Here is a 17,502-nt window from a genome sequence, read left to right as displayed (position 1 = left end):
TGACAGCATCTGAAAGCTTTGTAAACAACAGTTGAAAGCTGAAGTTATTCCTATTCGGCGGGGTTAGTATCTGGATGGGCGACCTAAGAAATATACCACTCAGTAACAGAAGCATAGGACCGAAAATTCTATTTTAATGCTATCAAATGCGAACCAAGCAAGATACAGATTTTGTTAGCTTGCTTTATCCAAAACAAATATTGATGTAAAAGTAAATAAATATCGATACACAGTTTTTAAGAAGAGCAGAAGGAAGTTTCAGGACGCTCTATCGAGCATAAAATATTTTGCCATCGGTAATAAAATCTACGACATGAAAACAACATTTATTTTGAACCACGAATATAAAAAGTTACCATCAGCGAAAAACAGTTTGGAAGATTTTAGTTGTTTTGTTGTAATTGTACAAGTTTGGCTGCACCGAGTAAATCGCACATCGAATTCAGCGAGCGCAGTGATCAAGTTACCGCGTTATTTTACCGCGGCATGTTTACTCGCGAAACAGTGAAGCATCTGTGTCAAATGATGCCAAGCTACCGGGTTTTTGTTTTTGTTAGTTTTCTTTTTATTTCGATTGTTATAAATTTTGACAAGAAATGTGCGAATTCAACACAAAGATCACAATCGCGCAACTCTCAGAGGTTGACCATTGTTTCTGGAAAATCAAAAATTTACTCTCCAAGACAAGGTTATTTATCACCAGGTAATTCCATCGTTTTGGTAATAGCAGCTACTTTATTATTCATCAGCGTCACAATCTTTTGCCGATTTTGGGGGTCATTTTGTTGAAACTCAAGCACGCTTCCAACAGACCTGTTTATTTTCGTGACTAATGCGTTACCACAAAAATTCTCCCCGTATCACATTTCAACACATGTATGCAAATTTGCTAAGCTCGAAAATTACACAACATGATAAATTTACAAAAGCTAGAAATTTCACAGAAATATTTTCCAGCGAAACATTTATTGAAACAAGCAACATATTTGCTATAAGAGGCAAGAAACCCTTCCTATTTCAGTTGCGTGCGTGCAAGCGAAACAAACAATCACAAAGCATATGCAATTAAATAAATTTCTGACAGTTCACATTCAACCCTTTTCGAAAGAACCTTGACCGTAAATAATAAAGCACAAAAGAGACAACAAGCTTTCATTCAAGTAATTTTTCACTGTCACATTTCCAAATATTTTACACCTTTGCTGAGTTGAGTACAAAATACCGGTAAATGTAAATTGTCAGACAACTAAGATGCGACTTGAGTAAACACTGTGATGCATTCTTGTTACTGGGTTGCCTTATAAGGCAAACCCAGTCGAGGTCTTCGTTTAGTTTGTTTGTTTTCTTTTTTTTCTTTTTTTTAGTTTTTTTTTTTGCCGTGTCGGTAAAAGTCTTGCCTGTCACTCCCCTGGTAAGTGGTGTCTTTGTGTATAGAGCCGTCTGGGCGTATTTTCTTAGGATCGAGAGGGTAGTGGAACTGCGTAGATTTCTCTGGTGGGCACAGTAGAATCATTAACTTAGCCTGCAATGGCGTCGAAAGTCATGCAACGCGAATGGCGTTTTAGTGGATTCTTAAACAAAATATACCCTTATGGAGCTCAATAATGGAAAGTCAGTTGGATAAACTAGGCATGAATCTCAAAAGCGACGAGTACTGGACCTCGACAACAATCTATCGCCCGTCGAGACGAAATCAAAGTGAGCAGTATTTACCTGAAGTACATGGTAATTTGACACAATTGAGTTTCTTGTCTTCACGCACGCAATGAAATAGGAAGAGGTTTTCGCCTCAAAGAGCAAATATGGTGTTTGTTTCAATAAAATTTTCGCTGGAAAAGGATTCTGTGGTATTTTCTGCCTTTGTGAATTCTAATATCATGTTGTGTATTGAATTTTCGAGCTTAAGGTTCAAATGTGATATGGGAGAAGTTTTTTAGTATTGCTCTGTCAGCAGGAAGGGTTCACAGGCCTGTTGGAAGCGTGCTTGAGTTTCAACAAAATGAGCCCCAAAATCAGCGAAAACTTGTGACGCAGATGAATAATAAAGTAGCTGCTATTTCCAAAATGATGGAATTACCTGGTGATAAATAACGTCGTACGTGTCTTGGAGAGTAAATTTTGACTTTGCATAAATAAGAGTTTGGCGATTGCGATCTTTGTTTTGACTTCGCTCATTTCATTGTCAAACTTTATAACACTTGACAGAAAAAGAAACTTACAAAAACCCGGTATCTTGCCATCATCTGATACAGATGCTTCACTGTTTGGCGAGTAAACATACAGCGGTAACTTAATCACGGCGCCCGCTGAATTCCGGCCATGTCACTTTCGATTTTGCAATTTACTTGAACGTAGCAAAAATCTCCCAAATGTTTGTCGCTGATCGTAACTTTTTATATTCTATATTCACGGTTCAAAATTAATGTTGTTTTGATGTCGTAAATATTTTATTCTCGATCGACCGTCCGGGAAACTTCCTTCTGCTCTTTCTGAAAACTGTGTATCAATAGTTATTTGCTTTTTCATCAATATTTGTTTTGCATAAAGCAAGCTAACAAGATCTGTACCTTGCTGAGTTCGCATTTGTTAGAGTTAATAGTATTTTCGGTCCGATGCTTCTGTTTTAAGAGGCGTACATTATTTTGGTCTCCCATCCAAACACTAACCCCGCCCGGCAGGGCTTAACTTCAGTGAACTTTACTATTAGAAAGCCCTCAGATGCTCAGAGGGCACACTTGTGGTAAACAGAAGTTGTGAGGGAACTTGAAAATTATCAACATGTCAGCCCAGAAGCCAATGTTTCTCGCTTCTCTTTTATTTGTTATTCTTCAGAGACTGGAATGCTGTATTTCAATACCAAACAATTCAGTGCCTTCATATTTTCTGTAGCACGTACCACAGGCAACCCAGTGTATGCTTCACAGAAGCATCTCGTTGGCGTTCGATTCCTTCAGTGTTAATTTGTTAAATCATAGTTAGTAACTATGGTTAAATCCATAAAAAAATTGCTATTTGATTTCCGTGTTTTATATAATACCAAGTTAGTAAAATATTAGAAACAAAGCTCACTTGATATCCAAAGGCGAAAAATGAAATTGTTGTCGAAGACCATTACTCGTCTCTTACAATCTAGATATTTATTTTTCAGCGCTGTCTTGCTCATACAATTGACGATCCATTCTTGAGCTCCATGAGGGTATATTTTGTTTAAAGATCCACTAAAACGCCATTCACGTCAATGACTTATTAGTGAAATTTCCAATTGTTATACTGGAAGACTGTGCAGAGTTGAGAACAGGTAAATACAAATCTGACAAATAGCGAGACAACTGAGATAACAGATCCACTATATGGATTCCTTATCTGTCTTTGTTGAACCCACACTGAGTTACCAGAGAACTGTTCATTTGGTTTGAGTGTTGTACAAAACACCACGCTTGGCAAAATGTTAGGAAGACTGCTCACTTTGATTACGGCTCGACGGGCGACAGATTGTTGTCGAAGTCCATTACTCGTCGCTTCTAACATTCGACCGCCTGTCCTGTCCAGTATCCAATTCGCTTGCCATTATTGAGCTTCATTAGGGTACATTTTGTTCAAAGATCCCCTAAAACGCCATTCGCGTTACATGACTTTCGACGCCATTGCCGGTTAAGTTAATCGTTCTACTGTGTCCACCAGAGAAATCTACGCATTTCCCACTACCCTCTCGATCCTAAGAAAATACGCGTAGAAGGCTCTATGCACAAAGACACCACTTAGCAGGGGAGTGACAGGCAGGACTTTTACCGACACGGAAAAAAATAAAAAAAAAAAAAAGAAAACGAAAAATAAAAAAACGACGAAATTAAAGACAGATTCCGACTGGGTTGGCAACCCAGTAACAAACAAACTAAACGCAGACCTCGACTGGGTTTGCCTTATAAGGCAACCCAGTAAAAAAAAACAAACAAACTAAACGAAGACCTCGACTGGGTTTGCCTTATAAGGCAACCCAGTAAAAAGTGTAATGTAAGGCTACGTAGTGTTATGTAAGATTCCCTGCAGATTTTAGTAGGGACCAATGAAAGTGCATGTTTTGATGTGTGATGTCATTAGACAAACCTTGGTTGTTTACCATTTACAAGCAAAGACCGGTTGGTACTAGGTTTGCTCAAATGGTAAGCAAAAACTCCCGAATGGGAAATTTAGTTGGGATCGGCGTGTACCATTTACAAAATCCGTTCAAGGTTACCGAGAGAGTCTGGAGGGAGGCAAAATCATGGAGGAATGCAAATGGTAAACACATTTTCCATTTGGAAATTCCGTTTGGGAATTTTGGACTACCTTTCAAGAAATCCAGTTTTCTCCGGGAATTTTCCGTCTGGGAAGACCAAAATAGGCTTACCATTTACATTCCAACCGAAATTTCCGGATTTTTTCGGTAAATGGTAAACAACCCTTGTGCTAGGAGGTGAGTGAAAACACATTTTTCGCATTTCCCTGACCATTGCGTTGTGTACGCTTGCTTTGAGTGTTCTTTAATATTTATTTTCGAACCTTCGTGTTCTACATTGAGTGAACGAGCTCAAAACTAAACCGGCGTACGTGTTCTTATCGGCTGCTGTTTCGGCCCGCGAGTAGAGCACTTTGTTTTTCGTTTTGTAACCATTGAGTCGTTAACAATTTAATTTTCAAAGAATATGTTGTCTGCAAAGTGCAAAATTAAACGATCAATTTGACTTGTAATTCATGGCTGCATCTTGCAAAATAAAAATTCTACAAGTGAAACAACTTTGATGTGGGAGAGAGTTTGATTGGCCCGTTACATGCTCCACGTTGAAAAGTCTGAAAACGCTTTGGCGATTTTTTACATGGCACTGATTTTATTCAACTTAATTATTGTATATTCCTGTTAAAATTACAGCCGCTCAAAAATTACAGCAGTACTTTCCATATTATTGCAAAACACGTTGACATCTATATTGTTGTTGGAGATTCAAAGTGTGCAATTTCTATTAATGTGTTATTGTTAAACTAGATAAGTTGAGTTGCAGAACTTTTGAATAAAAAAATTACAACTACTGTTGTATGTTTTGGAACTCTGATACAAATCTGTAAACTGTATATTTTATTGACTGTTTCGTTGGCACTTAGTGATAGCTACTACTAGTTTTATGTACAATGTAAGTTATCATTCTACAAGTAATGTAAGTAATTTCTAGAATGTACATATAGTATGCCTGTATCACGTCAAGTTTCTGTGATGTAAGATTGTACTTAAATAAGAAAAGTAAATAAGACTCGTACTAAAAAATAAATATAAATAAAATTAAAAAAATTGGTTAAAAAAAAGACCTCACTTGATTTTTGGCATATGTGTCTGTTAACTGAACTGTTTAGGTGTACATCAAACACTCCAGTCAAGTCATGTCATGTCAAATCAATTAAACAATCACCCAAATGGGGACATCCAATAGGTTCAAGGAAGTAATGATAATTAATAAGTAGTAATAATTCAGTGACCCAAAGGAATTAGATAAAACATTCTGTGACTGCTTTCAGAGGATAGAGTTTGGCAGTAGTATGTTATGACTTTGATCTTCCATCAACCTTTTTTTGGCATTATGTCTGCACTAGTGAAAACTGCAGAGACTCACAACCGATGCTAATTTCCTTACAGTTTAACAGATGGCAAGGGCTGCACCATCATTTTCATCCACTAAGGAGACGACAAACTATGCACGGTTGTGTCGTCTTCTAGTGGACGTGGGAACTCAGGCGCTTAGAGACACCTTTGACAGGATACATCCCCCAAGCCATCTGCATGGAATTTTGGCAAGTAAGAAAACTACATTGCAGTCCCTGCAAAATAAGAAGATTTTAAATGCTACACAGTTGGGAAAGCTGTACCCAACTATTTCATCATCAGTCTCATCAGTTAGCTTTGACATTACGCTGCTGATGGTACTGCTGAGGAACATATGTGGCTTGAGTGCCCCTGCCAGCACTGGAAGCTGGGACATCTTCCCCCTTCCTTCTGAAAACAGCATTGAAGCCAACATAGCAAGAATCAAGTATTACAGAAACAATGTCTATGGTCATGCAACCCAGGCATCTGTTGACGAGCCAACATTCGATGCGCTATGGCTTGAGATCAGCAAGGCACTGTTAGCACTTGGATCTGCAGCATCTGCAATAAGCCGACTGAAGACTGATTGCATGGATCCTGCTGTTGAAGAGCACTATCGTGAGTTGCTTAAAGAGTGGAAGAAAGATGACGATAGCACCAAGGACAAGCTTGAACAACTTAAAGGTACACTACCTTATTCATTGTTAAATTCAACCGCATTTGAGCCTTTGATACTTCGTATTTTTTATGCACCAGTCGCTTTTGTTCCTCGAAAAGAGGAAAGAGCATCATAATGTTACAATAAGTTGATTTAGATTGATGGCTCTAGAAACAGCTCTTGATCCTTGGCAATAAATTCAGTGAACTGAGAATTTATATTATTTCTGAAAGCACATGACAAATTCAGGAAAAAGAAAATTGAACACTACATCCATTCAGCTGGCTTATGAAGTGGCCTGTGTTTCTACTTTCGCTTCCTCCCGCTGGTACACTCTACCACCACTAAGAAAGGCCATTCAGCTTGAGGAAGTAATTGAATTTTTGATTCACTCATTAATTTTTACTTAAATTTTTAGCGAGCTCCACTATCTTGATGATTGTGATGTGTAACGGTTGCTTAATTGTTCTGATACAAAGGGAAATTTGATTGTATGGACATCATTATTGTGGTTTAATGTTATTAAACACCTGTCAGATTGTTTCCAGACTCTAAATTTTTCACTTATTACACAAGTTTGACCATCAAAGATGTGTATTACACAACTTTGACCGTCAAAGTTGTGTAATAAATGAAAAATTTAGAGTCCGGAAACAATCTGACAGGTGTTTATTAATTTTTTTGCTGGAGTCGAAATTCCCTTAAGCTATTGAGACCATTATTCCTACTGAGTTACTGTGAGTTGCTGGCTTTGTGGGCTTAACTTTCTCATTTCTATCTTTTTTCATTACTTTCTCATGTTTTTCTTTTTTCAATAATAAAGAGATGCTGAAGACACAAGGAGTGCACACTCAGGACCAACTAAAGGAGATCCAGGGTAGGTTGAGAAGAGTCGTAAGGAACTCTGCTTTAATAGGCTTTATATTTTGGCTGGTAAAAGACATGAACTTGTATGTTAAAGCAAAGGCAAGAAGTAACCCACTTCCTTTATTGGCTGTTTTGTTTTCCTAAGAATCACTTGAGCAAACTGTGTAAAACAGAAGAAAGCATAAGGAAGGTTAAGTTGAACAAAATAAAATGTGTGAATTCACTTAACATCAAAAAGGCTTCAACCAAAAAATGAAGGTAAATATGACAGTAGTGTCATATTAGGTCATGGTGATGGTAGATTAAATGAGATAACTTTAGTAAGAGTTTTTTATGTGGATAGTTGAAGGACATCTAAACATTGTGTATTATTATTATGTGTATTATTATTATTATCATTATTATTATTATTATTATTATGGAAAAAAGCATATTGCTGACGCTGTCATTGCCAACTAAAATAAACTCTATTTTGCAGGCCATAATCAGTGATATGAAAGCGAAGTTCGTTATCATACGCTATTTAAAGTCACGTAGCGCGAAGCTTGTGCACATGGCCATGCAATTCGTGCTCCCGTGATGCCTTTGTAGGCTTCTGGAAGTACGATATGATCGTTTCCAGCGTTCAGGTCCAAAGTAGAGTGCCAGGCTTTTGAGGAACAGTTGCTTGTGGTAATTAGCTTCAAAACCAACAACCTTGACATTTTCAAAGTTCATTTTGTGGCTGAAATGGTGGACAATTGGCTTGCAACTTTAGAGTTTTGGTCAAAACCCATAATTGCCTTTTTGTGCTCCACAATTCGGGTCTTTAACGATCTTTGTTTGGCCATAGTACACAAATTACTGTAACACTGTGTACAATTGATTTTGTACACTATGCCTGATTTCTGGCAGTCAGAATCGTCTAGCTCTTTGGGGTGCGGAAAAAGGCTGTTGATGGTTGGTTGTGGTTTGTAAGCTACTTTGACCTTTTGTTGTTTCAAAATGCGACCTATTTTCTCGGAAACGCCCTGTACATACGGCAGCACTACAAAGCCATGGAAGTTGTTATTGGCGGGTTTGTTTGGTTAACGCCCTCTCGCAGTGTTGAATAAAGGACATGGGATAATAATTGTTATCTCGCAGAAGGGCTTTGACTCGTTGCTTTTCTTCTCGTCTTCTTTATTTGTTGACGGAATGTTGTTTGCGCTTTTCAGCAAAGTGTTAACCACAGATCTTTTGTGGCACAAAAGGTGACACAAAAAGAAATCGAGATAACGGTCAGTGTGTGTCAGTTTTCTGTAAACATACACTTGAATTTTTATGCCGCATCTACTTGTAATGGTGTCTAGAAAAGGTAAGCCTTGCCCATTGGTGTTTTCTAGTTCCATTTAGTGAACTGTAATTAATTGACTTCAGATGTTTATGAAACTCGTCGACTTCATCGTTTTTTAAACAAGAATGACTATCGTCAACATAGCGAAATCAACAATTGGGAGGGTGCAAGAATGTGGAGATTGCAGTTTCCTCAATTTCTTCCATAACCAGGTCGGCTAAAACTGGACTGATGGGACAACCCATGGCACATCCAATTATTTGGTTGTAGTGGTCGCCATCATGTTTGAAGTAATTGTGGTTGAGTACGAAGTCTGAAAGTTTCAAGATGTTGTCAGCAGAAAGATTGGTACATTCTGCTAGATTCTGGTCTTGTTGTAGCCTCTCCTTAGTTCTTGTTAGGGCTAAGTCCCTAGGTATGGAGGTGAACAGAGACTTCACATTGAAGGAGACCATGACTTCTTCACTGGTGATGGAATGCTGTTTTATTTGCTGTTTGAAAATGTCAAGGTCGTTGGTTTCGAAGCTAATTACTGTACCACAAGCGACTTTTCCGCGAAGCCTGGCACTCTACTTTGGACCCGAACGCTGTGAACGATCATATCGTACTTCCAGAAGCCTACAAAGGCATTGCGCGAGCATGAATTGCATGGTCACGCGCACAAGCTTCGTGCTACGTTACCACTGATGAAGGCTGAAACATCTGTTGAAGAATATCAAGAGTCAGAGGCAAACCTTTTTCCATAGAACTTATGACATCTCCTGTCTACACTTTTTCCATTTTTAAGCTTCTTAGCTTTCTTCAGTTTTCTTTTTGAGACTGTTTTTTCCTTTTGTTGTGACTCTGAGTAATGTGTTTGAACATGTTTGTGATCTTTCTCAACTGGTCAACAAGGCTAGTCTCAAAGTCTCTTACTTTCTCCTTCACCTTTAATTCAAGTTCTCAAATATCCTCATTAGATTTTCTTCGGTACTCATGTCCTGGTAAAACCTTTCCAGACTTGGCAAAGGTTTTAGACAGATGCTATTGTGCTTCTCCTCTCTTCTTCTGGATACTTGACTTTATGCCTTCAATCACTTTAATGTTGTTGCATAACGTACTGAGATTTATCACAGCGTGTAAGGATGCATTCTTTACAGAAGTACATGTTTGTAAAGCAGCAGGATTGCAAGGTTCATAACACTTGCAATTTTTTTTTCTTGTCTAGCAACAGCAGATTTTAAATCATACTCGCGCCTTCCCTCGTACAAGCCATTCATAATATAATGACCTGTAGTTTGTTAGTTTCTCCCAAAAGTGTGGCATTGGGTATATTTAACGACTGGTTAGACTTTTGTTTCTTCTTGGGAAAAATTTTCGAGGAGGTGGCAGGGGGCAGGGCAGGGGGGTTGGAAAAAAAGGGTCTTACTGGTTTAGGGGGTCATGAAAAACCAAACATGGTATACTCACTGATGCACCAGTCTATGCCCCCACTTCCTCCCGCTGGTACACTCTACCACCACTAAGAAAGGCCATTCAGCTTGAGGAAGTAATTGAATTTTTGATTCACTCATTAATTTTTACTTAAATTTTTTGCGAGCTCCACTATCTTGATGATTGTGATGTGTAACGGTTGCTAAATTGTTCTGATACAAAGGGCTTTTGAATGATAACATCAGGGCAACCATAAAATGTCACAATTATTATTATTTGAGATGGCCAGGAAATTATGTCGGATACAACTTAATTTTTTTTTAATGTTCAGGGAAATTTGATTGTATGGACATCATTATTGTGGTTTAATGTTATTAAACACCTGTCGGATTGTTTCCGGACTCTAAATTTTTCGCTTATTACACAAGTTTGACCATCAAAGATGTGTATTACACAACTTTGACCGTCAAAGTTGTGTAATAAATGAAAAATTTAGAGTCCGGAAACAATCTGACAGGTGTTTATTAATTTTTTTGCTGGAGTGGAAATTCCCTTAAGCTATTGAGACCATTATTCCTACTGAGTTACTGTGAGTTGCTGGCTTTGTGGGCTTAACTTTCTCATTTCTATCTTTTTTCATTACTTTCTCATGTTTTTCTTTTTTCAATAATAAAGAGATGCTGAAGACACAAGGAGTGCACACTCAGGACCAACTAAAGGAGATCCATGGTAGGTTGAGAAGAGTCGTAAGGAACTCTGCTTTAATAGGCTTTATATTTTGGCTGGTAAAAGACATGAACTTGTATGTTAAAGCAAAGGCAAGAAGTAACCCACTTCCTTTATTGGCTGTTTTGTTTTCCTAAGAATCACTTGAGCAAACTGTGTAAAACAGAAGAAAGCATTAGGAAGGTTAAGTTGAACAAAATAAAATGTGTGAATTCACTTAACATCAAAAAGGCTTCAACCAAAAAATGAAGGTAAATATGACAGTAGTGTCATATTAGGTCATGGTGATGGTAGATTAAATGAGATACCTTTAGTAAGAGTTTTTTATGTGGATAGTTTAAGGACATCTAAACATTGTGTATTATTATTATTATTATTATTATTATTATTATTATTATTATTATTATGGAAAAAAGCATATTGCTGACGCTGTCATTGCCAACTAAAATAAACTCTATTTTGCAGGCCATAATCAGTGATATGAAAGCGAAGTTCGTTATCATACCCTATTTAAAGTCACGTAGTGCGAAGCTTGTGCACATGGCCATGCAATTCATGCTCCCGTGATGCCTTTGTAGGCTTCTGGAAGTACGATATGATCGTTTCCAGCGTTCAGGTCCAAAGTAGAGTGCCAGGCTTTGAGGAACAGTTGCTTGTGGTAATTAGCTTCAAAACCAACGACCTTGACATTTTCAAAGTTCATGTTGTGGCTGAAATGGTGGACATGGCTTGCAACTTTAGAGTTTTGGTCAAAACCCATAATTGCCTTTTTGTGCTCCACAATTCGGGTCTTTAATGATCTTTCTGTTTGGCCATAGTACACAAATTACTGTAACACTGTGTACAATTGATTTTGTACACTATGCCTGATTTCTGGCAGTCAGAATCGTCTAGCTCTTAGGGGTGCGGAAAAAGGCTGTTGATGGTTGGTTGTGGTTTGTAAGCTACTTTGACCTTTTGTTGTTTCAAAATGCGACCTATTTTCTCGGAAACGCCCTGTACATACGGCAGCACTACAAAGCCATGGAAGTTGTTATTGGTGGGTTTGTTTGGTTAACGCCCTCTCGCAGTGTTGAATAAAGGACATGGGATAATTGTTATCTCGCAGAAGGGCTTTGACTCGTTGCGTTTCTTCTCGTCTTCTTTATTTGTTGACGGAATGTTGTTTGCGCTTTTCAGCAAAGTGTTAACCACAGATCTTTTGTGGCACAAAAGGTGACACAAAAAGAAATCGAGATAACGGTCAGTGTGTGTCGGTTTTCTGTAAACATACACTTGAATTTCTATGCCGCATCTACTGGTAATGGTGTCTAGAAAAGGTAAGCCTTGCCCATTGGTGTTTTCTAGTTCCATTTAGTGAACTGTAATTAATTGACTTCAGATGTTTATGAAACTCGTCGACTTCATCGTTTTTTAAACAAGAATGACTATCGTCAACATAGCGAAACCACCATTTGGGAGGGTGCAAGAATGTGGAGATTGCAGTTTCCTCAATTTCTTCCATAACCAGGTCGGCTAAAACTGGACTGATGGGACAACCCATGGCACATCCAATTATTTGGTTGTAGTGGTCGCCATCATGTTTGAAGTAATTGTGGTTGAGTACGAAGTCTGAAAGTTTCAAGATGTTGTCAGCAGAAAGATTGGTACATTCTGCTAGATTCTGGTCTTGTTGTAGCCTCTCCTTAGTTCTTGTTAGGGCTAAGTCCATAGGTATGGAGGTGAACAGAGACTTCACATTGAAGGAGACCATGACTTCTTCACTGGTGATGGAATGCTGTTTTATTTGCTGTTTGAAAATGTCAAGGTTGTTGGTTTCGAAGCTAATTACTGTACCACAAACGACTTTTCCTCGAAGCCTGGCACTCTACTTTGGACCCGAACGCTGTGAACGATCATATCGTACTTCCAGAAGCCTACAAAGGCATTGCGCGAGCATGAATTGCATGGTCACGCGCACAAGCTTCGTGCTAAGTTACCCTAAATAGCGTATGATAACGAACTTCGCTTTCATATCACTGATGAAGGCTTAAGAATTAGCTGAAATGTCTGTTGAAAAATATCAAGAGTCAGAGGCAAACCTTTTTCCATAGAACCTATGACATCTCCTGTCTACACTTTTTCCATTTTTAAGCTTCTTAGCCTTTCTTCAGTTCTCTTTTTGAGACTGTTTTTTTTCTTTTGTTGTGACTCTGAGTAATGTGTTTGAACACGTTTGTGATCTTTCTCAACTGGTCAGCAAGGCTAGTCTCAAAGTCTCTTACTTTCTCCTCCACCTTTAATTAAAGTTCTCAAATATCCTCATTAGATTTTCTTGGGTACTCATGTCCTGGTAAAACCTTCCAGACTTGGCAAAGGTTTTAGACAGATGCTTTTGTGCTTCTTCTCTCTTCTTCTGGATACTTGACTTTATGCCTTCAATCACTTTAATGTTGTTGCATAACATACTGGTATTTATCACAGCGTGTAAGGATGTATTCTTTACAGAAGTACATGTTTGTAAAGGAGCGGGATTACAAGGTTCATAACACTTGAACTATCTACTTTCATCGTTTCTATCTTTTATTTCCCGATTTCTTTTTCTATTTTCAATAATAAAGAGATGCAGAAGACACAAGGAGTGCACACTCAGGACAAGCTAAAAGAGTTTCAGGGTAGGTTGAGAAGAATCTTAAGCTTTGCTTGTGAATCAAATTGTGAAGACGTTGTATATTAATTGTTAAAAGACACGAACTTGTGTGTTAAAAGTGAAGCCGGGCAAGAAGTAACCCACTTCCTTTATGGCCTGTTTTGTTTTCCTAAGAATCATTTGAGGAGTTGAAAGCAGAAGAAAGCATCCTCATTTTCTTTTTTTTTTCCAATAATAAAGAGACGGTGATAAGAAAGTTGGAGACACATGAAGTGCACTCTCAGGGCAAACTAAAGGAGATCCAGGGTAGGTTGAGAAGAGTCTTAAGCTCCGCTTGTGAATAAAAGTGTGTCTTTTAGCTGGTAAAAGACTATGTACTTATTGACTGAGTGTGAGGGCCGGACGGGACAATATTTGGCCCGAGGTCATGGCGTACGGGCCGAGCGCCAAATATTTTCCCGCCCGGCCCGACCTAACTCAGTCAATAAGCATTTTATCATATGACCACCGCGCTTTTCCTTTCTTTTTTTTTTTCGGGTAAAAAAATTCGGAATGTTCACTTACGTCGCTCATTTTGACCGAAAAGTCGGGATTTATATAGCAACAAAATTGTTTTAGTTCGCATCTCGCGCGCGCTTTCATTGCAAAACTATTGAGAAAATCCCCGTATGAGGGCCGTACGCGATCCTAGCAGGGCCGGACAGATTTGTTCGTGACAAGCGCGAAACAAACGTCACCACCTCAACTAGTCAAACGGTTTTTCTACAGTACAAATCTGGTGGAATATTTGTACTCGTTTCGTGCATTTTCTGTACAATAACAAATACAGTTGGATAATAATGATAGTAATAATAAAAAAAGAATGAAGCAGTGATAGCGTTGACGATGAAGATGAAGGTTCATTAAAAAAGCAGGAATCTAAACCTTCTGTTATACTTCCCGAAAGAGACAAGGACTTCGTTCAGCATATTGAACGAAACGTTGGCCGAAATGATCATTTCTCTTTTTTTACTTTTTTTCTCATGATGAGAGTCCTTCAGTGAGGACATTTGCCGAGCAAAGCTCCAAGAACATTACAAAAGAACATCCAAAGTGCGAACGTCTTCTTGGTCCAGGTTGTCTCTTGTAGACATTGATCAAGTCTACACCCGACTGAGTGTAATACAAAGGCAAACCACCTTAGCTGGGTCAAAACAGTCTGAGATAGCTCACTACAGTGACCTCTTCAGTCCAATCAGTAAGGGAAATAATCCAAAGAGGATTCTTGTGCAGGGAGAGACAGGAATTGGTAAAAGCACTTTTGCGAAGAGGCTAGCGATCGACTGGGCTCGACTTGGTAACACTCAGACTGATGATAAACAAGCAGCTGTTCTGGAGAGGTTCAAGCTTGTTGTTTTCGTTAACCTGAAGGAAGTGTCCAAATGTCAAAGCCTCAAAGATGTCATTTATAACTCGGGACTTTTTGCCCGTGAAGACAAATGGTTAGTAGAAGGTCTTCTGAATTATATCACCAATCATCAATATGAAGTTCTTCTGTTGTTGGATGGCTATGATGAGTATCACAGTGGACAGGAATCTCAAATCTTTGATATATTCAGTGGAAAAGAATTAAGAGACTGCTGTGTGTTGATGACAAGTCGAATTTCCAAAGCTGGTGAGCTCCAAGAATTTCAAGACCTGCTTGCAGAAATAACAGGATTCAGTGATGAGGACAAACTGACGTACATAACTCGACAGCTTGGTGACAAAAGAGATGCCAGAGATTTGTATGATCACTTGGAAGAAAACGAACTGTTAGGCCTTGCGAAAGTTCCCTTACTTTTGCTGTTCTTTTGCACGCTATGGAAGAAGAAACATTCAGAAGGCTTGTGGAAAGCCAAAACGAGCTTATATTTAAAAATTGTCCAGCACGTTTTAAGCCACAACCAAGGAAAGAACACCTCTCCTCGCTTTAGCAGAGTAGAGGATAATTCAGAGATCCTCAATCAAATCGGTAAGCTGGCCTTAGAGTGTCTTTTAAACGATGACCACATCTTCCCGTATGGTAAACTTTCTTCTGAAGTTCTGTATGAAGACAGTGTTGTCATTGGTTTACTTCAAGTAACTGAGTTTACAGAAAGCTTGCAACCAACAGAAATGGTTTCTTTCATTCATAAGAGCATACAAGAATTCTTAGCAGCCTGGTACGTGACTCACAAATGTATACCTGATGGAAATCTCGGTTTGATTGAAGAGCACACTCAAACCTTGGAAAGCTGTCGCGAGTTCGAGAACGTTTTGCGATTCATATGTGGACTAAGTGATGAAGGAGCAGCGAAAGTGTTTGACCATTTGAAGTCAGTGAGAATAAACGATCCTTCACTTGATATATCAGAAGAGATATCTAATGAAGACCACAAATACAAGCCATTGATTGACGTTTTTGGGAGACATAAAGATTTTAGTGATTTGGTTTTTTATTGCTTTGAAGATGTACAGTCAAAAGAAACGCTTGCAAAAATTTGCGTTGAATGCTTTGACGGGATCACAGTTATCTCAGAACCACCTTCTTGCGTTGCGTTACTGTTTTCCGGTGTGAATTCCTGGACTTTTATTTTTAATCCTTGTTTCTTGTTTTTGAAATTTAAAGATGCCCTTGCAACTCTTTACAAGGTGGTAGAAACAGTAAACTTCCTTGATGCCCCAATGAAGATAACTGAGAATTCTGAAAATGTTCCCCTTGGAGAATTTTTGAGAAAGTTCCTCGACGTTGAATGTGAAGAGTGTGGTTTTTCATCAATCCTTGATATCCACGACGGTGATGTCAGTGTTTATTTCAGAGACTTAGTCCTGAATTGTGATGCCCATGCCAGACTATTCACTGAGAGTGCACAGGCTGTTGCTTTACCGTGTCAGTCGGTAAGCTTGGTTCCACAAAAGACGTCTCTTAAGTTCTTAAGTACGTTTATTTCTGGAATGGAAAGCAATGCAATGAAAGATTTTGGTGCTGTAATCAAAAATTGCACCCATTTGATGAGTATCGACGTTCTACAAGCGGAAGACAGTGTTTGCGAATTTTTGCAACAGCTCCCAAACCCTAGCAAGTGCGATTTAAAATTGACTTGTAAACTGATGTCAAAAGGAACTGAAGAACTCGCTGAATTGTTGCCAAGTTTTGAAAACATCACGGGACTTTGTATTTTATTTGATGAGTGGTGTGCTGAGAAAGCAATCATGAGGTTGGTTTCCAGTATCACGCACAAGAGCCTCGTTCACCTGTCGCTACTTAAAATCCACCTGACTCCAGCAGTTGCTGCAGCGCTCGGTCGTTCGTTCCAGAGATTGTCATCCTTACAATTTCTTTATTTGCATGGCACAGGTGATAGTTTGAATGTTGAAGACATGTTTGCCCTTTTTGACAGAATAGACAAAGACATGCCCTTGAAATGGTTGACGTTCACCAATGTCAGTGTTAGTGGAAGTCTCAGTCCACTAACCAGAAAGCTTTGCTTTTTTCCGCATTTGACATGGTTAGACCTTTGTTACGAGTTCGTGTGTTTTGAGGAAAGGTAGCTTGCAAACTAAACTGAACGCAGGGTTGTCGGAACAACAACAAGAAGATTTATTCCAAAATGAACGTAGTTTCCACGAAGTAAAACTCTGAACAGCTCGTATTCGACAAACTTACACGGCCTCCGCCAACTTGAATGCACACAGCTTCTGTCACACTTGACTAAACACGGCCAACGCCTACTCTCTTCGCTTGTGAAAAACTAGTTAGGAAAACACTCCGCTTGGACTCGTCTACTTATATACTCGGACAATAAACTTCTAGAACTTTCTAAATTAGTAATGAATCTAATTATAGAAAGATTACAAAACACACCGATTTAGAAACGCTTACGTACAAACCTAAATATAAACAAACTACGAACTCTCGCGAAGGGTCTAGACAGTAACGCTTGTCACGCAATACTATTTTTCGTAACATAACCCCCTCTTGAGAAGAAATTTCCTAAATTTCTACTAACAACGAAAAATTAGTTAGATAGTACCAACTGAGGAGGCAGTCCAGTGTCTCTTAAGTTATTCCTCTACTCTGCTTAGATAATCTGCTCCTACATTCTCAGATCCCTTGATAGCCTCAACTCTGAAGTTGTAACTCTGAAGAAACATAGCCCAACGCATTAGGCGTCCATTAGCAAACTTCGCACTGCTCATGTACTTCAGTGGCTCGTGATCTGTTTGTAGCACAAAGGGAACTCCATACAGATAAAGATGAAACCTTTTGAATCCCCACACAA

General features: G+C 38.7%; 1 protein-coding gene across 1 annotated transcript in view; it reads left to right on the top strand.

The window, feature by feature from the left end:
* The window catches only part of LOC137981847 (uncharacterized), a 73,215-nt gene extending 56,436 nt beyond the window's left edge, over positions 1-16,779 (top strand). The window contains exons 8-12 of the mRNA XM_068828889.1: positions 7,093-7,146; positions 10,540-10,593; positions 13,191-13,244; positions 13,460-13,525; positions 14,250-16,779. Coding sequence (XP_068684990.1) covers positions 7,093-7,146; positions 10,540-10,593; positions 13,191-13,244; positions 13,460-13,525; positions 14,250-16,771 — 2,750 coding nt within the window. The 3' untranslated portion in view covers positions 16,772-16,779. The remainder of the gene's footprint in view (positions 1-7,092; positions 7,147-10,539; positions 10,594-13,190; positions 13,245-13,459; positions 13,526-14,249) is intronic.
* The last annotated feature ends 723 nt before the right edge of the window (positions 16,780-17,502 follow it).

The sequence above is a fragment of the Montipora foliosa genome, chromosome 13 (genome assembly GCF_036669935.1).
Source record: "Montipora foliosa isolate CH-2021 chromosome 13, ASM3666993v2, whole genome shotgun sequence".
Lineage (NCBI taxonomy): Eukaryota > Metazoa > Cnidaria > Anthozoa > Scleractinia > Acroporidae > Montipora > Montipora foliosa.
This window is presented reverse-complemented; position numbering and strand designations above follow the sequence as displayed.